The sequence below is a fragment of the Schistocerca cancellata genome, chromosome 3, assembly GCF_023864275.1.
Source record: "Schistocerca cancellata isolate TAMUIC-IGC-003103 chromosome 3, iqSchCanc2.1, whole genome shotgun sequence".
In the NCBI taxonomy this organism is placed as follows: domain Eukaryota; kingdom Metazoa; phylum Arthropoda; class Insecta; order Orthoptera; family Acrididae; genus Schistocerca; species Schistocerca cancellata.
The window spans coordinates 12,545,939-12,568,874 of record NC_064628.1 but is presented as its reverse complement, the minus strand read 5'-3'; the positions used below and the strand labels follow the sequence as shown (position 1 = coordinate 12,568,874).

Sequence of the window (22,936 nt, the reverse complement as noted above, 5' to 3'; positions counted from 1 at the left end):
GTAAGTAAATGCAGACTACAGATATTTGAATTCAGAAGTGAATAATACTATTATTATTATTATTATTATTAATTAGTGCTATTATTTTGGGAATAGGCAAAGAAAAAAATATGTAGACAGAGTGCAGTAGGATGAACATGCCATATAAATTGTACTTTGTGTAATATAATGAGATGCATCGTCAGAAAAAGTTCTGGAAGAAGGGTCCAAATTACTTGAATGTTATAGAAAGCACTAGACCTAACTTTTGGAGTTGTGATGAAAGTGTTTGTTTGTTACACCTATTCTTGGACTAAAATTTTTGGCTGTGTTTGTGACTAATGATTGTTAAAATCTCCCAGTGTCTCCAAACGTCTGTATTATGTACATGTTGCAGTTTGCTTTGATGCAGGGTGTTTTGTATCAGTTTCTTCCATATCTGCTCCAAGTAGCTCTATAATATAAGATACAGGCTAATGTATCTTTAACTGTAGCATATAGTGATTATTACTGATTCCTTCTTTCTACTGTCTTTTCTTCTGGAGACTATGGAGAATCTGTATGAGTCACATTAGTTCAGTTATCTGTAAATAGGTACTGTGTGTTTTTGATATCTCTGTTAATTTTCTACAGTTTTATGTACGGAGCATCTCAGTATTGCGAACAATACTTGACATTAGTTTCTGGGAAATTATGCAAGCAGCATCTTTCACATGAAATTCTAATTTTCATAGCTTTTTAAATGAAACCCACTTCAAATTTTTGTAGTAATTGTATACTACTTTCAGGCACACACTGATATTTATACTTTACACTACAGAGAATAGATGACAGGGGGAGGAGGTGTGTGTGTGTGTGTGTGTGTGTGTGTGCGTGCGTGCGTGCGTGCGTGCATGCATGTGTGTGTAGGACACGTTGTGCTAAGCATTTATGTGTTTCAAAAAATATTTAGACGTAGGTTAAATACAAATTGAAACCACTTACATAAACAGTCAACATGCAGCCATATTTCTACTGGGAAAAGTACTATTTTTTTATAATCAGGTGAAACATTCCACATTACTGCTAGGTATTATGAACACAATCCATGGAACATTAAAATAGCTCTTTAGTTAGCTCTATAACTGAATACTATTTGTACTTTTCCTTCTGTGCACTTCCTTGCATATTGCAGAAGGAAGAATTGTATCATGAAGTAGATGTAGTCAGATAGTGAAACAGTTGCCACACTTGATAACATTACTATGCATAAGTGAGTATAGTTGAGAGCAATATGATGTAACTAATTCCACAGGATCAGTATTTTTTCGAATCCTCATTAACTGATATAAGATAGTTCTACATCATACTGTAGAAATACAGAGGTATCTGAAGAACATCCGATGGATTTTTTTTCTCATAAGCACTTTTGATGCAAAACCACACTTTGTTGAAACTTAACCCAGCAGAAATAACTGTTACTGTTGGGATACTCATGATACCCCCTGTTAACATGACACTATAACACTCCAAAATATCTTATGGCCTCAAACTGCTGATAGTTATAACTGCAATAAGTATTTGAATACAGTTAGTGCCATACAGCTTGTGAACAAAGTGTAAGTCACATTTTTGTGTGTCTTGCAGTTACTTTAGCAAGTCGGGAATTTTGGGAATGTAGGTTGTTAACACCAGCTCACAATGACAGCCAATTATCCTCAAGTAGCAGATGAATTATAGCATATGCTGCCATTAGAGACAAATGGCAGGTATAACAATCCATTGAGGAATAATTACAGAGCATCTGCTGTAGAAAGTAAACTGTAGAACATAAATTCACACACTGCCTTTAGTGCATTTTGACTATACTAAAGTTACTATGGAAGTTTTACCATGTTAAGGCTTCAGACTGACAAATCAAAGCCTGAATTTGTAGACTTATAGATGTGTATTTAATTGTAGCTTCCTACTAATTTTTTTGCAGTATTGATCAGTTAGCGTCAAGATACGTTATTGTGGACAAAAGAACAGTGGCAAGTAGTTTTGTGGTATAATGTGTCTGATGAAGATGAGCAACTTAAGCCTCAACAACAGTCCCAATTCATGTGAATGTTAATCATTCTCCGCTGAAGAGAAAATTGCTACCTTAGGGCCTACAGAAGGTACCAGAAGTATACTACTGTGTGTAATTAATTCTTTGAGTTATTTACACAATGCAAATAAGGAAGATTTGTTAATATGGGAACCATAAACAGTAACAGAGGATCAGATTATACACCAGTATTTCATCTATGTATGAAGTGAAAAAATTAAAAAGGCACAAGTAACTATTTGATTTGTGGTGTTAGAGGCAAAAAAAATCGTGGCTGTTTGATTTGTTGTCAGTCAGTAGAGCACTTATCCATGATACGCAAAAGTCTCAAGTTCGAGACTCAGGCCAGCACACAGTTTTAATCTACCAGGAACTTCCATATCAGTGCACACTCCACTGCAGAGTGAAACGTTAATTTTGTTGTTCCAATTGACTCACACAATCAAAAGGTGATGTTTTGGAATTAAAGTGCAAACCCAGTCTGACAAGATGATCTTCTTTCTTTCCTGTAAGCATCACACTGAAACACAAGGGACTTCACTCTCAAAGAAACCATCACTATGATTTTTTGTGGGTGTGACATTTTATGTGCTATGAGTTGCATTCTACTGCTTCAGAAACTGAATTATGTTATTACTTTCTCTGCTATTACTAGATTTCATTTAAATTATATTTTGTGAATGGTGTATTTCAGTTACCTTTTGTTTTTCAACATGGTGCCCCAAAACTATCTTCTCCCTTATGTATAGTAGATTAAATGGTCACTGTCAAAAGAGGAATCTAGATCAGAGCAGTCTGCAGTTCATTTTCACTGAATCTGCTTGGCATTTATGTTTACTGAGATTCATACTGTTTTTAATGTGGGTGTCTTTCGTAAAGTGAGAAAGTTATGGCTGTTGTCACGCTAGGGTTAAAGATTTGTATTGAGCAATGTTTCAAAAGATAAATAAGTACTTCAGTAGAGGAGCAATATCTGTGAAATGTCCATGACACTGGTTTTCTTGCCTCACTTGTAAGTAGAACTGGGATGCGAAGCATAGTTTCTCCAGAATACAATGAAGGCGAACACAATATAACTCTGAGATCATCATATTAAAATGCAACAATCTAAACAATGTTGTGTGTGTTAGTGTTGCATTTGTTTAAAGCTATTCATTGTACAGCACCAATAAGTGAGGCGTTACATGGCTGGCAGCGACAGCTTAATATTAAAGCTCATGCAGAAATAATTTACACTTGTATGTGGCCTTAACAGCTCTATTGTGCAATGCTTTGACAAAAAGGCCACAATTGGAATGAATTTGCAGCTGCTGGGAACTGCTTGGTGAATTAATACATTGCAGTCAAATAACTAAATTTTGTGTAAGTGGAAATCAGTTTGTTACAGTCTGTGTGCATGTGAACTCTTCCACTTTGGTTTTTTAAAGGCGTTTTGCTTAATGGAATTTGGTTGGGTTGTAGGAACAAAATGGGATAACCTTTATCTCCTTCATGCAGTACTAACAATAAGAGAAAAAGGGTCTGTTTTGTGTGCTGAGCACCTTCAGAGTTGAAACTTAAATGGAAAGGTGTTTAATGTTTCGTGTAATCAAAACTAAAAAGAAATTGGGGGTGGTATCTGTGATCTCAGAAACACCACAACAAATAACACTCCTCAACAATAGCACTGTGGTTACTATTTCCCTACAGTATTTCATAATTGATGGGATGTCTTCACTCATTATGCACTACAGTCTTGTTTGTTTACAGATGTGAATCCTTCTGATTTATTTGTCTGCAGGACTCATAAATTGCTATACAGGTATTTGTTACATGCATTTCATAATTTATCTTTCAGTCACTCTGAGGAATTGTTCATATATCATTTTCTTAACAAATGTTTCTCTTTTCATTCAAATCTGTCTCACTCTTGATCTTCTCTGGTTAACAGTGCCTTGTTGTCAAATGTAATTTCATCCCTTCCTCTCTGTCTTGTACTTACGTTGGTTTCTCTTTCTACTATATTTTTTCTTCTCCTTTCTCTTTCCCTTTAAAGAAAAAAAATCATTAACTATTAATTCTGTTTATCCATATCTTGTCATTGATTACCCAAGTGATATCTCATTGCCATCAGTTCAGCTTTTTATTTTTTCTGAGCATTCACTCTTGCAATCTATTTTTTCTTTTCGTAATCGTAAATTAAATTACTACCCATCTATAGTTAAGATATTTATGCCAGTTTTATCATTGAGATATTAATATTGAGTATATGCATGAGAATCACCTACCAAATCAAATTCTGGGCTGTACTTATGTACATTCAATGATCTTCTTGATGGGCCATTTTCTTCTTTTACCTCAAGTCCTAAAATGATCTTCATTTGTTATTAATGTACGAGAGGAAGTCCAAAAGTAAAGCGACTTTTTCAATTTCTTGGTAATACTGCTAGTATCCGGGGCTGAAGTACTGTTGTCTGCAACAATTCTATACAATGTGTCACTCTTATTCCCATGTTAGTCATCATATTGTAGCAGACCATGAAACACGGCACCATGGAGGAAATGAGGGCAGTGAGCTGCTGTTTGTTTGCGAAAGGTGTTAAACATGCGGAAATTATTTGTCAAATGCACGCCCAGTATGGTGACAACTGTTTATCGCAAAGCAAGATCTACAAATCGATAGAGTGCTTCAAACAGAGAAGAACTTTGCTATGTGACAGGGTAAGATCAGACATGCCATCAACATCAACAGCTGAGGACAATATGGACATCATTGAGGGTATAGTGATGGAAAACAGTGGACAAAATCGCCAATACTTTACGTACCAGTCGTGGTTCAACATATTCCATCTTACAGGACAGGTTAAATTTTCGGAAAGTTTGTGTGAGGTGGGTACGGAAAGAATTGTTGGCATAGCACAAGGCACAAAGGATGGACATCGCTCATAAACATTTGACCCATTATTGTGAGGGAGATGGATTGCTACAGCAAATCATTACTATACACAAAACGCGGCTGCATCATCACGAACCAGAAAAGTAAGGCTACGTGCATGGTTTGGAAACACCCATCACCATCATCATCAGAAGTTAAGAAATTTAAACATCAGCTATCAGCTGATATGATTATGATAACACTATTCTGGGACATGGAAGGTGTGGTAGCCCTCCGTTTCACCCCAAGAGGCAAAACTGTGAACAGTGAGAATTATTGTGATGTGTTGCGAACTAAACTGAAACCTGCAATCAGATCCAAAACTCGTGGAAAATTGCAAAAAGATGTCACTCTGCAGCAAGATAACAATTGGCCACATTCTGCCAAACATATGGCTGAAACAATAAAGGACTTGGGATTTGAAGTGCTGGAACACCCCCATACAGTCCAGACCTGGCTCCCAGCAATTTCCATATGTTTGTACCATTCATTGAAGGAAGTGCTCAGTGTAAAATGATTTGCAGCCATTGTAGAAGGCATTGATGCAGTGCAAAATTGGTCATGGATGCAAGCAAAAAACTTTTTTTTCTGATGGAATCATAATGCTGGACATTAGAGTAAATATTCCTTTTCTCAAAAGGCCCTTTAGTTTTTGATTTCCCTATTTCAACCACAAGAACGCCTGCTGTACTAATATTAATTCTTAAATTGCCAATTATGAAATGAACTAAAAATCTACTTGCTTTGGAGACATGTCTGGATTGAGCTTTTGTATTTTTATGCAAGTTTTTAAGAAGTATTTTTAGACATAAAGCAAGACATTGCAAAACCCTCAAAATTAAAATTTGTTGAAATCATTTCAAACTAGTAACCATTTCTATTAATTACTTGGCTTACAGGTATGCAAATTCTTGTGAGTCCTGTCAAAAAAATATTCCTCATAAAATAATACTTTTTTAAAAGTAGAATCATAAGCATTCCTTTAATAACGTACCTATAAAGTATGGACTATAAGAGATTATGAGAGGTTGAATAATGCCTGCACAAAACCATCAGAGTTTCCGTATATTGAGATGAATGTTCTTTCGCACCCAGCTTAACTACAAACGGGTGAGACCTAAAACCTTGGACTAATACCACATAACGAGGCTACCATTATTGACCCTGATGGTACAACACATACAAGGAGCTTCTTATACCTTCTTCCCTCTATCAACATATTCCAAATACATAAAATCCTTGTTGTGATCTTCAGTCCAAAAGTGGTTTGTTGTTCCTCTTCACACAAGACTGCCACGTGCAAGTCTCTTCATCTCTTCACAATTCACATGACCTTTAACCTAATTACTTTAATCAACAATTGGACTCCCTCTACAGTTTGGTGCCTCACACTACCGTACATTACTGAACTGACAATTATTTGATGCCTCATGAACCATAGATCTTGCCATTGATGGGGAGGCTTGCGCGCCTCAGTGATACAGATAGCCGTATCGTAGGTACAACCACAATGGAGGGGTATGTGTTGAGAGGCCAGACAAACATGTGGTTCCTGAAGAGGGGCAGCAGCCTTTCCAGTAGTCGCAGGGGCAACAGTCTGGATGTTTGACTGATCTGGCATTGTAACACTAACCAAATCGGCCTTGTGCTGTCTGGTACTGTGAACGGCTGAAAGCAAGGGGAAACTACAGCCATAATTTTTCCCGAGGGCATGCAGCTTTTCTGTATGCATGGAGAGCTGCGTCAAACCAGTCTGAGGACTGAAGACTACAACAACAACAACATGGTGTGTATCATAAACCAATCCCATTCATTGAGTCAAGTTGCCTGATACATTTCTTTCCTTCCCTATTCAGATCAATACCGCATTAGTTATTCAGCCTACTTAAGTAATCTTGAACATCACTTCTGTAGAGCCACATTTCAAAAGCTTCTATCCTCTTACTAAGTGTGCTATTTATCATTCATGTTTCACACCCACACAAAATTACACACCAGACAAATACTTTCAGAAAAGGCTTTCTAATGCATAAATTTGTATTAGATACTAAAATAAGTCAATTTTCCCCAATACACTTTTATTGCTACTGGCTGTGTGCATTTCATATTATCCCTGCTTCAACCATAATAAATTATTTTACTGCCAAAGTAGCAAAACTCATCTACTAGTCTTTAATTTCCTCACTATCACTTAAGTTATCTCAATTATACTCTATTACACATGTTTTACATTTGTTAGTGTTTATCTTATAATGACACTTGCCATTCCGTTTAGTTGCTCTCCCATGTCTATACATCTACATCTACGTGTTTACTGTGCAATTCACACTTAAGTGCCTGGCAGAGGGTTCATCAAACCATTTTCATACTACTTTCTCCCATTCCACTCTCGATTGCCGCGTGGGGAAAAACGAACACCTAAATCTTTCTGTTCGAGCTCTGATTTCTCTTATGTTATTATGATGATCATTCCTCCCTACATAAGTGGGTGTCAAAAAAATGTTTACACATTCGGAAGAGAAAGATGGTGATTGAAATTTCGTAAATAGATCTCGCCACAAAGAAAACCGCCTTTGTTTCAGCGACTGCCACCCCAACCCTTTGCCTACTCTAATAGCATTTCAATGTTATTAGAAAACTTCAGTGTTTTTATTTCTTCTCTCTAAACTTTAATTTGTATTCCTAATTTTTCTATGGTTCCCTTTATTGCTTACTCAGTGTACAGCTGGAATAAACTGTAGAACAGGAATTTACCAGGACTAACACGTTGCTCTTGTTCATTCATTGTGCTGCCTTTTGCCAAACTGTCTCAAGGGAATCCCACTTATATAGGATATCTTTTCAATGCATATGGTAAGTCAGACAACACATGGATGACTCTGAGAGCCATTGATAAGCTGTGTAACGTTTTTCAAGGCAAACCAATCTTTACACACTATTGCTGCTTTCCTGTAGCTATCAGTCCACAGTCTGTGGCCTAGTGGTTAGCATTACTGCCTCTGGATCTTGGAATCCCAGGTTCAGTTCCTGACTGGGCTGCATTGCTCTCATCATTTCATCCCATCTTCATTGAGGTGCAAGTTGCAAAAGTGGCACTGAATAGAAAGACTTGCACCAGACAGCCGAACAACCCCAGATTTGATCTCCTGGCCAGTAGTGCCATACGACCATTTTATTTCATTTGTAGCTGACAGATGACAAGGAAGATCATAAAACTAAAGACGGTTCAAACCCGTCTCTGGCCGTACTGATTTAGGTTTTCCGTGATTTCCCTAAATCGTTTCAGGCAGATGCCGGGATGGTTCCTTCGGAAGGGCATGGCCGATTTCCTACCCCGTCCTTTCCTAATCCGAGCTTGTGCTCCGTCTGTAATGACCTCGTTCTCGACGAGACGTTGAACGCTAATCTCCTCCTCCTCCATAAAACTAAATGATCCATATGCAAAATGTTTACATTATAAATAGTTCGTATAGCTCCTTCATTACAGATATTTTTTTGTGTTACAAAATGCTCAAAAGTTCAGCAGTGAACCATGTGAATGAGGGTTGTAGCTTTGGAAACCCCCTGTATCCTCTAGGTTTGGCCAGCGGAGCTACTTGGTGAATGCTGCATGCTTTTCCTTACATGCAACATGTATCTGCTGCATATTGTTAACTTGAACCAGGAAGTCAGTCACACGGCAATCTATTAGGACCGTAGGCTATTTCCAAAATTCGTTCCTGTAAACAAACAAAAAATATGTGATTTTAATTTTCGACTAAAGCATCAGAAAAAAGGATATTATTTTCATCTGAAAATTATTTGTGCTTTCTTGAGGTAGATTTTTGGAAGCATCAAAAATGACCCTATAAAATGATAGAATTATCTGCCATTAACAGCTAAACACTTATCTGGGAAACCATTAAATAAGTAAATAAGTTATATGAATAGAATGGAGTCCCAGCATAGCACTGCACAGTTATGAATTGAAGATGTGGGTAGTAGAATGTGTTTGAACACATCATGGATTGTGTATTCAGCAGTCTTCCCTGTATTTAACAGGACTCGGTTATAAAAGAAGAACAAAATCAGTAGTGACAAGTCAGTTGTGCAATGAAACAGGTGGTTGGTTGGTTGGTTAATTGGGGGGGGGGGGGGGGGGGGGGTGGGGACTAAATAGCGAGGTCATCGGTCCCATTGGATTAGGGAAGGAAGTGAGCCATGCCCTTTCAAAGGAACCATTTGCCTGAAGCAATTTAGGGAAGTCACAGAAAACCTAAATCAGAATGGCCAGAGGCAAGTTTGAACCGTCATCCTCCCGAATGTGAGTCCAGTGTGCTAACCACAGCGCCACCTTACTCGGTGATGAAATTGGTGATTCATTGGACATCACAGGTTTGTGAAAGCATTTTGTGTCCACATTATAAGAATGTGCTTTGGATAGTTCACTCTGATCATTCTAATCAGGCATAGAGAATAGAGTAATGAATTTGACATTCTCTCCACCATTACCACCTGAGAGACTAGAATGATTTGATTTGGATATCTGGTAGACCTGGTGGATTTCATTAATAAGAATCAGAGGAAATATTTTTTTAAAGTGAACAAAACTACATGATCCATCGGTTGCTTGTTTGGTTAGCATGGAGTGTGTATGAATTCTGCAAAACAAGTAAAGAAACCATCCTATTTTGTACTGTATCTTCGAATTTTATGAGTATGTTCTTGTCAAAAATTCTAAGGGCATTCTGCTTATCTTCGTTTCTGGCCAGAGGAAAGATGTGGAGGAGGGTTTTGAAGAAACAGAGAAACTGGAATTGGTGCAGAAACAAGCAGTGTTTTCCTTTAAAGTTACAATGAGGAAGCAGCACCTTGGCATTCAGATTAACTGTTGAAAATGTTAGTGAAATTTTATCATGTAGATAGCCCAGAAACCATTTAATTGCCATGATGTTATGTAGTATTACAAGTGATGAATTGTCATAGCTGAGGAAGGTGTAGCAGTAGGGACCAAGTTTTTTGCTATGAAACAGTGATTTTACTTTGTGATTGCAGAAGGAGTTAATTTATAGTTTCTGGAGCCATTTCCAATATTATATGTTGTAAATTATGACGAATTTACCACATAATACTACATAGTGAGGCTGCACTTCATTCACTTGTAGAAAGCTGAAGTGTCACCACAGACAGCCACTATTGTAATTAACATTCATTGGTGACAAATCTACGTTCGCATTTATTCTTTCCATTTTGCTGTAGAGTATGTGGCAGGAGGTATTTACTGTAGTATAAATATTAAAGTTTCTTCCTATTAGGTATACTTTCATTGGTGGAGTTTGTATGTCTCTGTGTGAACTGCAGAATCAAAAGTCACTGATTTGACCATGTCATGTTGCTCCTCTTTATTTATAAACTTAATTTTTTAAATATATAATCCCATCTATTAAGTTGTATTCTCAAGTATTATTACAGTGTTTTATATTCAATCTCTGTTTAGAGTCATATATAACGAATTAAAAGGTATTATTTGCGTTAACCATGAATGATCCTTTGTATAATTGGAAACTGATTTCTCCAACATCAATATATCCAATTTTGATTCATTATCACAGAGTGCTGTAGCAGATTTACACCATATGGTGTGAGCAACACATTTGCCACACAAACTGTAATGCTGCTTCCATTCCTTCTTCAAGATATACATTTTCTGTAATAAAAGACTCTCAGTTCTATTGCACTCTACAAAAAGGCAACAAGTATATGCTCCTTGTCTCACTGTTTATACTAACAGAAAATTTAGTGCCTTGGTTGCTACTTACCAATTTTCTGCTGATCTAGTATTAACTTTCAATGCCAATGCTGACATCAGTTGAAGCCCCATAAAAAAAGATATGACTTAATTGTATTAAATCTTTTGCAAATTGGTTTATTTATTCAGAGAATGGCATGTTACCAAAGAATGGAGCTGATCACTAAATTATCTGACTAAGCAAGTTTTATGACTATGATGACAGCATTACTTTATAGGCCTACTTTACAATATCCTCCTGGAAAGTTTTTTTTCCTGTTCACTTATTAATGAGGACAATGATCTGGACAGTAAAATGTTTGACTTTGTCAGGATTTTTTTCAGTTTCCCTAAGCACATGAAAATCTTATCTGCTTTCCTTCTAACCATACCCCGATGCATTACTGCTCTTATCTCCAGGAACAAATTATTCTTAGTTAGGGTATAATTATAATGATCCCTGTAGGAGAATGATAATTTGATAATTAGCAAAAAGCTAAAATTATATGCTGGACCAATCCTTGCAGTCGTGCACCTGATCATTTTCTTTTCCACTTCAAACATCGTAGCACACCTAGTAAATGATCCAAAGTGTCGCTGGGCACCTTGCCCTTCTTTCTTCCTTCTATACTCTTTGCTACATCTTTTGCACCAAGGTGATGGTCCCACACTATAACTGGATATAGTCTGTGAAGTTCAGAAGTAATGAAAATGAGCTGCTGACCAATTGAAGCTTTGAATCCGGCCATGATCCGTGCTTGACTTATTTGAGTCAATAGCACAACTCAGGGAAGTTAGCTATGTAGAGCTGATCTGTTCACAATTTTAAATTGATATAAATATTCAGTGCATTTGATACTCCTCTAGAGAATCAGTGAAGTAGAGTTACAACTAAATTCTAATGTATGCAGCCAGCCAGTGAGCCACATTTATTAACTCTCAAGTATCTCTACAAAACAGGTCTACCACTTAGTAGAACACGAGAAGAAGATAAAGCTTGAAAATGATGTATTACATATGGACTACAACATTTGGTTTTTAATTCTTTATTTCTTTGTTTTAGAGGGAATATGGGCAGCATGCTGGATCAGTGTGCCACTGCAAATTCAACAGTTCTGGAACAGCACTAGCAACAGCAGACACTGATGGTGTCATAAAACTGTGGACAACCACTCCTGCACTGAAGTATGTGGTGGTGTTTACTTATCTTTGTGTGTGTGTGTGTGTGTGTGTGTGTGTGTGTGTAGAACAGTGCATGATATCATTATAATAAAAGGCAAACAATTGATTCTTCAGAGGTTGAAGGACAATTTTGCTTAGTTATTAAATTTACCACATACCATACATGGTGTGTCTTGAACCACTTGTTTTGTGTCAAGATCACTGGAAGAATCAGGCTCAGTTTTCAAGTCAACACTATAGCATCTTTAATTTTACCTATATTATATCATGTAATCACAGTGATTGCTTGCAATAAAAACTCTTATTAAAACGGTCCAAGCCACATATAATTTAATATATTTAATGAGTATCAGTTTACAGAACTATCTTCTGGCAGTAATCATGCAAGAGTTCGTCAGTGCTGTGTCTGCATCAGTTCATACTGTTTGTACTAGTAATCCTGTAGCATCTGAGATAACTAGTACTGTCAGTTAAAACTGATGCAGGTGCAGTATCAGTGTACTCATATTTGAACACTATTCAAAGATTGTCATATAAACCAAATACAGTAGCTTAACAGTTTGATCTGTTTTATTAAGTTTTTAAAATACCTTCTCTAAACAGTTTGCATGCTTATTTAAATCAATAACGTACTAATTGCAATAATTTCATCTCATCATGTTCCCGGGTTCAATTTCTAGTGACCACCTCAGTTTTATCTGTGATGAGAAAGCTGGGGCAGGGTACCCTCAGCCTTCTGATGCCAGTTGAAAGGTGCTTTGATAAATAAACAGCAAAACTGACATGCAACCCACCAAAGTAGCATGAAGTTGTTAAATTTACTACAGGCTAGGGGAAAAACAATAATTGGACTCAAAATATTTTTCAGGCACAAATTTATTTAGATGTGAAAACTGGTGGAAATGAGTAAACATCCCAAACTCAACTTTTTTTAATCACGTACTGATTACTAATAATAATGACATTTGTATGTGTGTAGTGTGTTTCATATGATTAATAATTAATGATCACATATTTATAAATTCAACATCCTGATAAACATTGCTACAGCTATTTTTAGAATTACAGAAAAAATTCGACTGGCAACTGTGACCATGACTTTAGCTTAACTAAAGGTGTTGAAGCTGACACTTTAAACTTTGTTGCAGTCTTTACATTAAAATGCTGAACACTAAGGAACTCTATTATTTGAAGAGAACTGTGACTGTAACTTTCAGTGTGCAGCAGATACACTGAAACATTTTTATAATGCCAAGAGAACTATAGCAGTATTCATCAGTTTTGTATATGAATACTCCTATTGGTAATACTTCATCACATGAAACACAACATATGCCTGTTGAAGTTTATCCCTACTATTACAGCGTAGAAGAAGGAAAAAAACATGAGTCATGCATACACACATTTACATACTTACAGGTCTAGCTGTCAGTGGCTGGACAGGTACTTGGCTGTGGCCTGGATGGGATTAGAGCATTCATGCTCCAGAATAAAGGGACAAGTCTATTTCAAACAGCACAACCTCATTCAGTTCATCCCTGTTCTATATTATTGTCTGTTGATACATTCTTGCAAAGAGGTGGTTTCATAATCTAAAAATCTAGTGCTATTATGTTGATTTCTCAACACCAAATCTGAGAGATAAGAACCTCACTTTGATCCCTTCTAACTCTTCTCTAATTCTTGATAAATTTTGTTTAACAACAAGGCATTCAAATCAAAGAATTTTGTGATGGTGCAGTACTTAAGTTTATTCACATGAACAAAACACACACGACAACTTTCAAGAAAGAAATGTGGAGAAAAATATTTTATAGGTCATGACAACTCTTGACTTACATTATTGCACACCCATACCAAAAAATAAATCAGATTCATTAATACAAATGTTACCCTTGTGCTAGATTGAAAAGTTTTCAAACTCTCCTCACACACAAAATATAATAAGGATATCATATTTTAAAACTGTGTGACATACACGAGACATGTCATACTTGATTAGTCAGAACAGATAGATATACAGTCCCCTGCTGTCAAATCAACATCAGTGTCCCAGCCAGTTGTAAATTGTTCTACCACAGCAGACTGACTAGGGCGGGGGCCATACTGGGTGATTAGGTGGAGTGACCGAGGGGAGAAAGGAAGTGAGGGGTAGTATGGAGGTTGGAGGGAAGGGCAACTGATGGCTGAGAGGGAGAGGAAATGTAACACAGTGAGCTCATTCTGATGTGGGCAGGGACAGTTGCAGGTGGCACACAGTGAGATGGAGGAGTGATCTGGGATGCAGAGATAAAATAGGGGAAGAGGGAAACTGTGGAAATGAGGATGTGAGTGTAGAATGGGTGAAAAGGGGTGGGGGGGAGGGGAGGGGAGGGAGTGTTCGTAGACAAGATTAGAAGTGCCTCTGTGGGACAGAGACTAGCAGAGATTGAAGACAGGACAACTACAGAATTGAAGGCTGTGTTGTAAGACCAATTCTCATCTACATGGTTCACAGAAGCTGGTATTGGACTGAGGGAACAAAAAGGCATGGTTTGTGTAGCAGCCATTGAAATGAAGAATATTGTGCTCAGCAGTGTGTTCTGCCACTGGGTGCTCAACTCCAGTTTCAGCCACACTTTCATTCAGAAGGATAGCTGGTTGGCAGTCGTGCCCAAATAAAATACTATACGAAAATTATGGGAGAGTTCATGTAACCGTGACTGCTTTCACTAATACCCCTGAGCATGACTGAACTGTATTAGGATGTGCTGTGTAGATGCATAGGGCTGGTCTTGATCCTGGGCAATTGGCAATTAAGACAAGTGAGTTTGGTGGATAGAACTTAGATGCCCCTGGCTGTAAAGCAGTTGTTTAAGTCAAGTGCACCACGTTGGGCAACGTGCTTGGCAACCGGGTGGGCTAGCTATCTCTTGACCAAAGTTTGGCAGTGGCCATTCGTGCAGACGTGCAGCTTGTTAGTCATCATGTCCGTGTAGAATGCTGCTCAACTGCAGCTAAGTTGGTAGATCACATTGCTGCTTTGTTGGCCCTGACTGTGATATAGGAGACATCTGTGATAGGACTGGAGTAGATGGTAATTATAAGATGTGTGGGACTCTCCCTCCTGCATAATCCTTTCTTCTTGTAGTCTCCCTGGCCTCATCCTTCACTGGTCCCTTTTCTCCATCTTCCCTGCTCCCACTCCAGCCACACACGCCTTCTACCCATTCAATAAACTTGCATACTCCTTTCCCCTTCTGTGCTTCTTTTCTCCCATCTCACCCCTCTTCTCCCATCTCCAATCTGCGCATCCCCTCAATGCCACAACTAGCAGCTGCTGCTTCACACCATTTTTATGTTGTTCTTTAAACATGTGACATAAGCAAGTCTTATGCATAGAACTCAGTTGAAAACATTCAATGCAATACGTATAGTAATTCTGCTTGATTGTTTCAGGCTCCTTTTCCAAAAGGGCATGCCACAATAAATTTAAATTACAGTACTTAATGAAATAGTTATGTTAACATTCCATAAGAAAGACAAAATTTCAATCATCATTTTATGTGTCACCAGTTCCGTAGAAGTTCTGTGCCTTCCCAATTGAGGTATTATCTAACCCTTTCATTTAACTATCAATTGTTGATTCACTTCAGACTTCAATAAGTCCAAAATTCATAAGAAGAATAGATCATAAAAAAATCAGTCTTCTCATGATGAAGTCAGATTCAGTTTCAAATTACTATGTCCACATATGCGTTCACTTTAGAAAATCATGAAATATAAACAAATAACTTCTCACTTCTCCCCCTGTATTTTATTACAGCATAAATTTTACATTAACATTGATGTTAGTTGTATGAGGTCAAGAACTAACTAATCATCAATACATTTTCATGTACAACACTGATCATCCATTATTATATTTATTGAAGAGAATTGTATCAAAAGGCAATAAGACACACCAACAGAATCTTCTTCCATGTAATGGCCTTTGCTTGGTGAACAACAGCAATCAACTTTCTGCTTGGCGGCAGCACCGAAGATGCTGGCAATGTCTCATTATGGTGCTCTCCCTGTATACAGAAAAAAAAAAAAAAAATTTAAACAAGCAATTCAAAATTTACAACCACACAAATAACATTGACAATAGTCCTACCAAATATTTGATTTTTGTGTGTGTGTGTGTGTGTGTGTGTGTGTGTGTGTGTGTGTGTGTGTGTGTGCGCGCGTGTGTGTGTGCGTGTGTGTGTGTGTGTGTGTGTGTGTGTGTCTATACATACAAACTGAGTGGTAGGAGACGTGGTGTAACTGTCTTGATATTTGGTTACACTATCCTCGGCACATCCCTGTGAAACCCCGCAGGCAGTACTAAAGCAATTTCCGCCACCTCTCCCCCTCAGCACCACATGCTGTTTCCGTATCCCCAACTCACCCCAGCCAAGATCGCTGCTCACGACAGTCAAGTTATAGTGCCCAGAGATGACAGTGGCCATGCAGATGTTTTGAGATTTTTCTTTGTTCTGTTAAACATGTTGCTGTGCTTGTCAATTACTGTAGTTTTTCTCAAATAAATGAGGTGAAAATGGAAATCTGTATGGCCATGAAATTCAAAATAATTGTAACAAATGTGACAAAAATACTAAGCATGAGTGGTGCACACTGTGTGAAGTCTGCAGTTCTTTTTGCACCCCTGTTGAAGGTATAAAAAATATACACACAAACAACATAAAAACCCTAAAATTCGAAAGCTCCCAAAGTGTTATTTTTTTTAAGATTTATTTCTGTTTTGACAATCTTAGTTGTATGCTAAACATTCACAATTAGATGTTCGAAGACCTGAAAACTATACTGTTTGCTAGAATAGCATATATTATTACACAGATTTGTTCTATGTCTACTGCCAAGTGAAATTTCAACAGAATATTGTTTTCATGTTCATTTAGTACTCAAAATATTGTGTTCCAGGACAGCAGCTACGTTTGTTACAAAAAATTCTGTTCTTTCATTGGACTGGGTAATGAAGGATGAACGCTTTGTAATCTCTGGCCATAAGGCAGGCCTTATACGTTTGCATGATAACAGTAAGATGGCATGGGAATTGAATTCAGAATCAGACAGCCTCTTACAAGATTCATGGTATGTGTTGATTATCATTTTAATGATGTTTCCTTTTTTTACTTTTCTATCAGTGAACTATTTTAATGCTATCTCATTTCTATTTATACCTATTCATCTTCTCTGATAATATCATTGTTATTAGTGCATTCAGACTAACTTCAGCTAATAGTAATAGGAGCTTAACATAATGTGTGTTAAATTAATATAGTTACTTACACTTCTACCTTAAATTTAAATAAAATGGGTGTCGAATTATGATATTGATATTGCATTGAGATAATGTAATTAATTCTGTTTCCCTAGATAATATAGAATAATAAATAGTGCATGTCATTAGATTTCAGTATGTGTGCCTTGAGTAGATTATTTCTAAATCATGAATAAAGCTGAATGTAATTGTGACTAGATGAGGAAGAGAAAAATAATTGTAACCTTATTCACGCAGCATTTAGGTAACTGTTATTATTTGGCAATTGTCAGTGTATAACCATGTGCAACTTTATGAGAATCTTAATTGGAAAATTCATATTTTGGATCTTCCAAAGTGACTAGGTTCAGCAACTTTTGCAATCAGAATGATTGCCCATTTTGAGGATACAGAAAATAGTAAGCTAACATACTTTGCATACTTTCACTCTCTGATGTCATATGGAATAATATTTTGGGGTAACTCAACATTTAGACAAAAAGTATTCACTGCTCAAAAGAAAGTGGTTAGAATAATGTGTGGGGTTCATATTCGCACATCTTGTAGGCATCTTTTTAAGAGATTGGGAATTTTAACAACACCTCACAGTACATTTACTCACTAATGAAATTTGTTCTGAACAACATGGACCAGTTTAAAAACAACAGTGACATTCATGATTATAATACCAGAAAAAAGTAAGACTTACACTATCCTTTACTCAAACTATCTTTGGCACAGAAAGGGGTAAAATATGCAGCTATAAAAATTTTCAACAAATTACCAGATGAAATAAAATGTCTGACAGACAGCAGTAATAGCTTCAAAAATAAATTGCAATCATATCTCCTTGACAACTCCTTCTATACCATAGATGAATTCTTGAATAGCAATAAATAAATCTATAAATATAGTATATGCATTTTGTGCCATTTAAGGGAATGGGGTAAATAATAGAAATATTAATATTTAACTCTGTATTGTTAAATCTTGTTTCATATGTGCATTGCTTGTGCAGTTGACACGTTCCACATCATAACGGCTACCATATCATGCGATTGATCAATAGAACACGCAACCAACCAACTAACTAACTAACTAACTAACTAACTAACTAACTATGAGGGTCACTCCAAAAGAAATGCCTACTATTTTTTTTTTAAATCCATCTTTTATTCTACATGTTTGAAAGTTTTAGTGTGTAGATACATCCTTTAGGAACAATATTTTCATTTCTCCACATAATTTCCATCACTCTCAACTGCCTTACGCCATCTGGGAACCAGCGCCTGTATACCCACACGGTAAAATTCTGGACCGGCCTGTTGGAGCCACTGTTTGGCAGTGTGCACAAGGTAGTCATCATCTTCAAACCTTGTTCCACAAAGAGAGTCTTTCAGTTTCCCAAAGAGATGAATAGCCACATGGAGCCAGGTCAGGACTGTAAAGCGGGTGTTCCAGTGTTGTCCATCCGAGTTTTGTGATCACTTCCATGGTTTTTTGACTGACATGTGGCCGTGCATTGTCGTGCAACAGCAAAACATCCTGCTTTTGCCGATGTGGTCGAAAACTACTCAGTTCAGCTTGAAGTTTCTTCAGTGTCATCACATATGCATCAGAATTTATGATGGTTCCACTTGGCATGATGTCCACACGCAAGAGTCCTTTGGAATCGAAAAACACCATAGCCATAACTTTTCCAGCAGAAGGTGTGGTTATGAATTTTTTTTTTTCCCTTGGGTGAATTTGCATGATGCCACTCCACTGATTGCCTCTTCATCTCTGGTGAAAAATGATGGATCCATGTTTCCTCACCTGTCACAATTCTTCCAACACATTCATCTCCACCATTCTCGTACTGTTCCAAAAGTTCAGTGCATACCGTTTTTCTTGTTTGTGAGTCACTGTCAACATCCTGGGAACCCACCTGGCACAAACCCTTTTTAACGCCAACACTTTCAGTATTCTGCAAACACTTCCTTCCCCTATCTCAACGTAGCGTGACAATTCATTCACAGTGACGCGCCTGTCAGCAGTCACCAATTCATTAACTCTCTGCACATTGTCTGGAGTGTGTGCAGTACGAGACCTGCCGCTGCAAGGACAATCCTCAATATTGCCGTGTCCACTTTCATCACGTAACCTGCTTGCCCACCGACTGACTGTACTGCGATCGACAGCAGGATCTCCATACACCTTTTTCAACCTCTTGTGGATGTTTCCTACTGTCTCATTTTCACAGCACAGGAATTCTGTGACAGCATGTCGCTTCTGACGAACGTCAAGTGTAGCAGCCATCTTGAAGACATGCTGTGACGGCGACACTCGCGGGAACAGGTTGAACTAAGTTTGAAAATAAGAGGGAAGGATGTATCTACACACTGTAAAACTTTCACACATGCAGAATGAAAACTGTATATTTACAAAAATAGTGTGCATTTCTTTTGGAGTGGCCCTCGTAACTATGGAGCTTGAAAAGTATAGAGAGAAGCATGTCACAAGTTGAAACATAAAGTCAGTTTATGAAGTATGCTAGGATACTACAATTAGTGCACTCCCAAAGAAAGGTAAGGGTGTGAGTTCAGTCGTGAGCCCAATTATAATTTTAGCATGCCACAAAAATTTACTCCATTTTTAGTTTGTTAAAGGCTAGAAAATGTCTTCTGAATTGTCATCGTTAAACAGTCAGTAATAGATGAACAACTACTATTTAGAATGATTGAGTTTTATCATAAAATAGCTTTTTGTCAATTTTCTTGAGTTCATACTAGACTCATCTACATCTACATCTACATCTACATGATTACTCTGCTATTCACAATAAAGTGCCTGGCAGAGGGTTCAGTGAACCACCTTCAAGCTGTCTCTCTACCAGTCCACTCTCGAACGGCACATGGGAAAAACGAGCACTTAAATTTTTCTGTGCGACCCCTGATTTCTCTTATTTTATTGTGATGATCATTTCTCCCTATGTAGGTGGGTGCCAGCAGAATGTTTCCGCAATCGGAGGAGAAAACTGGTGATTGAAATTTCATGAGAAGATCCCGTCGCAACGATAAACACCTTTGTTTTAATGATTGCCACTCCAATTCAGGTATCATGTCTGTGGCACTATCTCCCCTACTTCGCGATAATACAAAATGAGCTGCCCTTCTTTGTACTTTTTCGATGTCATCCGGAAGTCCCACCTGATGCAGATCCCACACCGCACAGCAGTACTCCAGAATAGGGTGGACAAGCTTAGTGTAAGCAGTCTCATTGGTAGACCTGTTGCCCCTTCTAAGTGTTCTGCCAATGAATCACAGTCTTTGGTTTGCTCTACCCACAATATTATCTATGTGATCGTTCCGATTTAGGTTATTTGTAATTGTAACACCTAAGTATTTAGTTGAATTTACAGCCTTCAGATTTGTGTGACTTATCGTGTAATCGAAATTTAGCTGATTCCTTTTAGTACTCGTGTGAATAACTTCACACTTTTCTTTATTCAGTATCAACCGCCACTTTTCGCACCATACAGATATCTTATGTAAATCATTTTGCAACTCGTTTTGATCATCTGATGACTTTACAAGACGGTAAATCACAGCATCATCTGCAAACAATCTAAGATGGATACTCAGATTGTCTCCTATGTCATTAATATAGACCAGGAACAATAGAGGGCCTATAACACTTCCTTGGGGAATGCCGGATATTACTTCTGTTTTACTCGATGACTTTCCATCTATTACTATGAAATGTGACCCTTCTGACAGGAAATCACAAATCCAGTATCGCAACTGAGGCGATACTCTGTAGGCATGCAGTTTGGCTAGAAGATGCTGCTCATGTAAGCACGGAAAGAAAATACTGAGACTCTTCTTATTTCAGGTGCCACACCACATTGTAACACACCGTGTAATAATCTTGTAGCAGTGCATATGAATTCCTCGGACCACTAACAGCAGTTTTTCTTTTTGATGTGACTGCTTGTGACTGCTGTGATAAAATGAACCTCATTATTGATCCATAGTATTTTTTTTACATACACTACTGAGAAGCCACAGAGGAATTGGCTGACATTAAAAGTAGTTCACTGTCTCAGAATTTACTTAGGGATTCAGAATACTGATTCAGCCACTGTTCGCAAACCATTTTAGTTAATTACTGCATAATTTGTTTGTTATATGGCTATAATCATAAACCTTTCTATTTGATTAGATGCATACTACAAAAACAGTGCACAATTACTGAAGATCATGGTGTGATGTGACAGACCAAGAAAATGTCACATGTTACACTTGACAAATAATAGCACTAGAACAGTAATAAACACCTGATTCAGTTTTCTGCAGTTTACTTTTAAAGTTCAACAGGCAAACACAATTTAAGTTCTTCCATAAATATAACTATGTGCGTAGGCGCGTTAAAGAACTGGTTGTGAAACAGTCACTTATAACATCAAGTCAGACACACTCCATTTTAAGGGAAAATAATTAGCAAGTTTACACATTGACTAGAACATTAAGGTGAATAACAGGAAAGTGCACTATCCACAATACCTTTATGCCAACAGTTAACCTCCAATAAGTTCCTTTCTTTACAATATGATGTTAAGTACAGCTCAATAGTAATAAAAAAATGCGCATAAGCACAATTAAAAACTGGTGGAAAAACACTAAATTGGAAATTGACAAATCTATACTCAAAGGAGCCCCACTCCATCTAAACACCATAAAATTGGCAACTTAATGGCTACCTAGAGTAACAAAATTAAGAATATCATGCTTATAGATTGACTAGAATAAAGGAATAAATAACTCATACACGCCTTCTGACGGCCGACAAACTGTGTTGGGTTATTGAGCAGTGATTAATTCAAGCTAGCCACAACATACGCTAAACAGGTTAGCAGCATATTTAAAAACAAGCGTTGAGCAAGAACCCTGGTCAGAAGGTAATGGAACCAGTACTAATTGGCAACTAACTACAGCACTGAAATCAACAGATGACAGGTTGACCATTACCGACTTGGCATATGATGGACAGTCAATAGACTGAACACTCAGCTGAAACCCAAGTATAATGCTGAGGGGTGAAATGCCGAGCCCAAAGGATGTTTAGTGTAAACACCTAGTTTGAGAACAAAAAACCATGGAACAACAGGATGATATTGCAGCTTGCATTACAAATGCCAGAGCCCGAATATAGCCTTAGCCCAAGACAGGACTAAAGCACACTAGTTTCTCTCTCAATTAAAGTTTCCAAAACAATCAAAACTAGCTGGATTCCCTTACATGGCAGACAGGCCAACACTTCTGTTGATACCCCAGAGCTGGCCGTTGTGGCCGAGCAGATCTAGGCACTGCAGTCCAGAACCACGCTGCTGCTATGGTCGCAGGTTTGAATCCTGCCTCGGGCATTGATGTGTGTGATGTCCTAGGGTTAGTTAGGTTTAAGTAGTTATAAATCTAGGGGACTGATAAGTTCAGATTTTAAGTCCCATAGTGCTTAAAGCCATTTGAACCATACCACAGAAGCAACTAGTGCAACATAAATCATTGACCCATTTCAGATAATATTTTAAAACAACATACTTAAATACCTTTGTTTACCACAAGCCCTAATTAGTTAACAGGTTAGGCTCCGTTATTGATGCCACCTAAATGACGTAGCAAGTTAAGGTCTACAATTCTACTTCATCATTAACATGCATCATGAAAAGGAAAGAAAGAATCCAGCTAACTAATTGAA

General features: G+C 37.6%; 1 protein-coding gene across 1 annotated transcript in view; it reads left to right on the top strand.

The window, feature by feature from the left end:
- The window catches only part of LOC126176787 (WD repeat-containing protein 91), a 193,204-nt gene that overhangs the window by 120,708 nt on the left and 49,560 nt on the right, over positions 1 to 22,936 (top strand). Inside the window, exons 8-9 of the mRNA XM_049923959.1 lie at positions 11,795 to 11,916; positions 16,861 to 17,031. Of these exons, the coding sequence (XP_049779916.1) occupies positions 11,795 to 11,916; positions 16,861 to 17,031 (293 nt within the window). The remainder of the gene's footprint in view (positions 1 to 11,794; positions 11,917 to 16,860; positions 17,032 to 22,936) is intronic.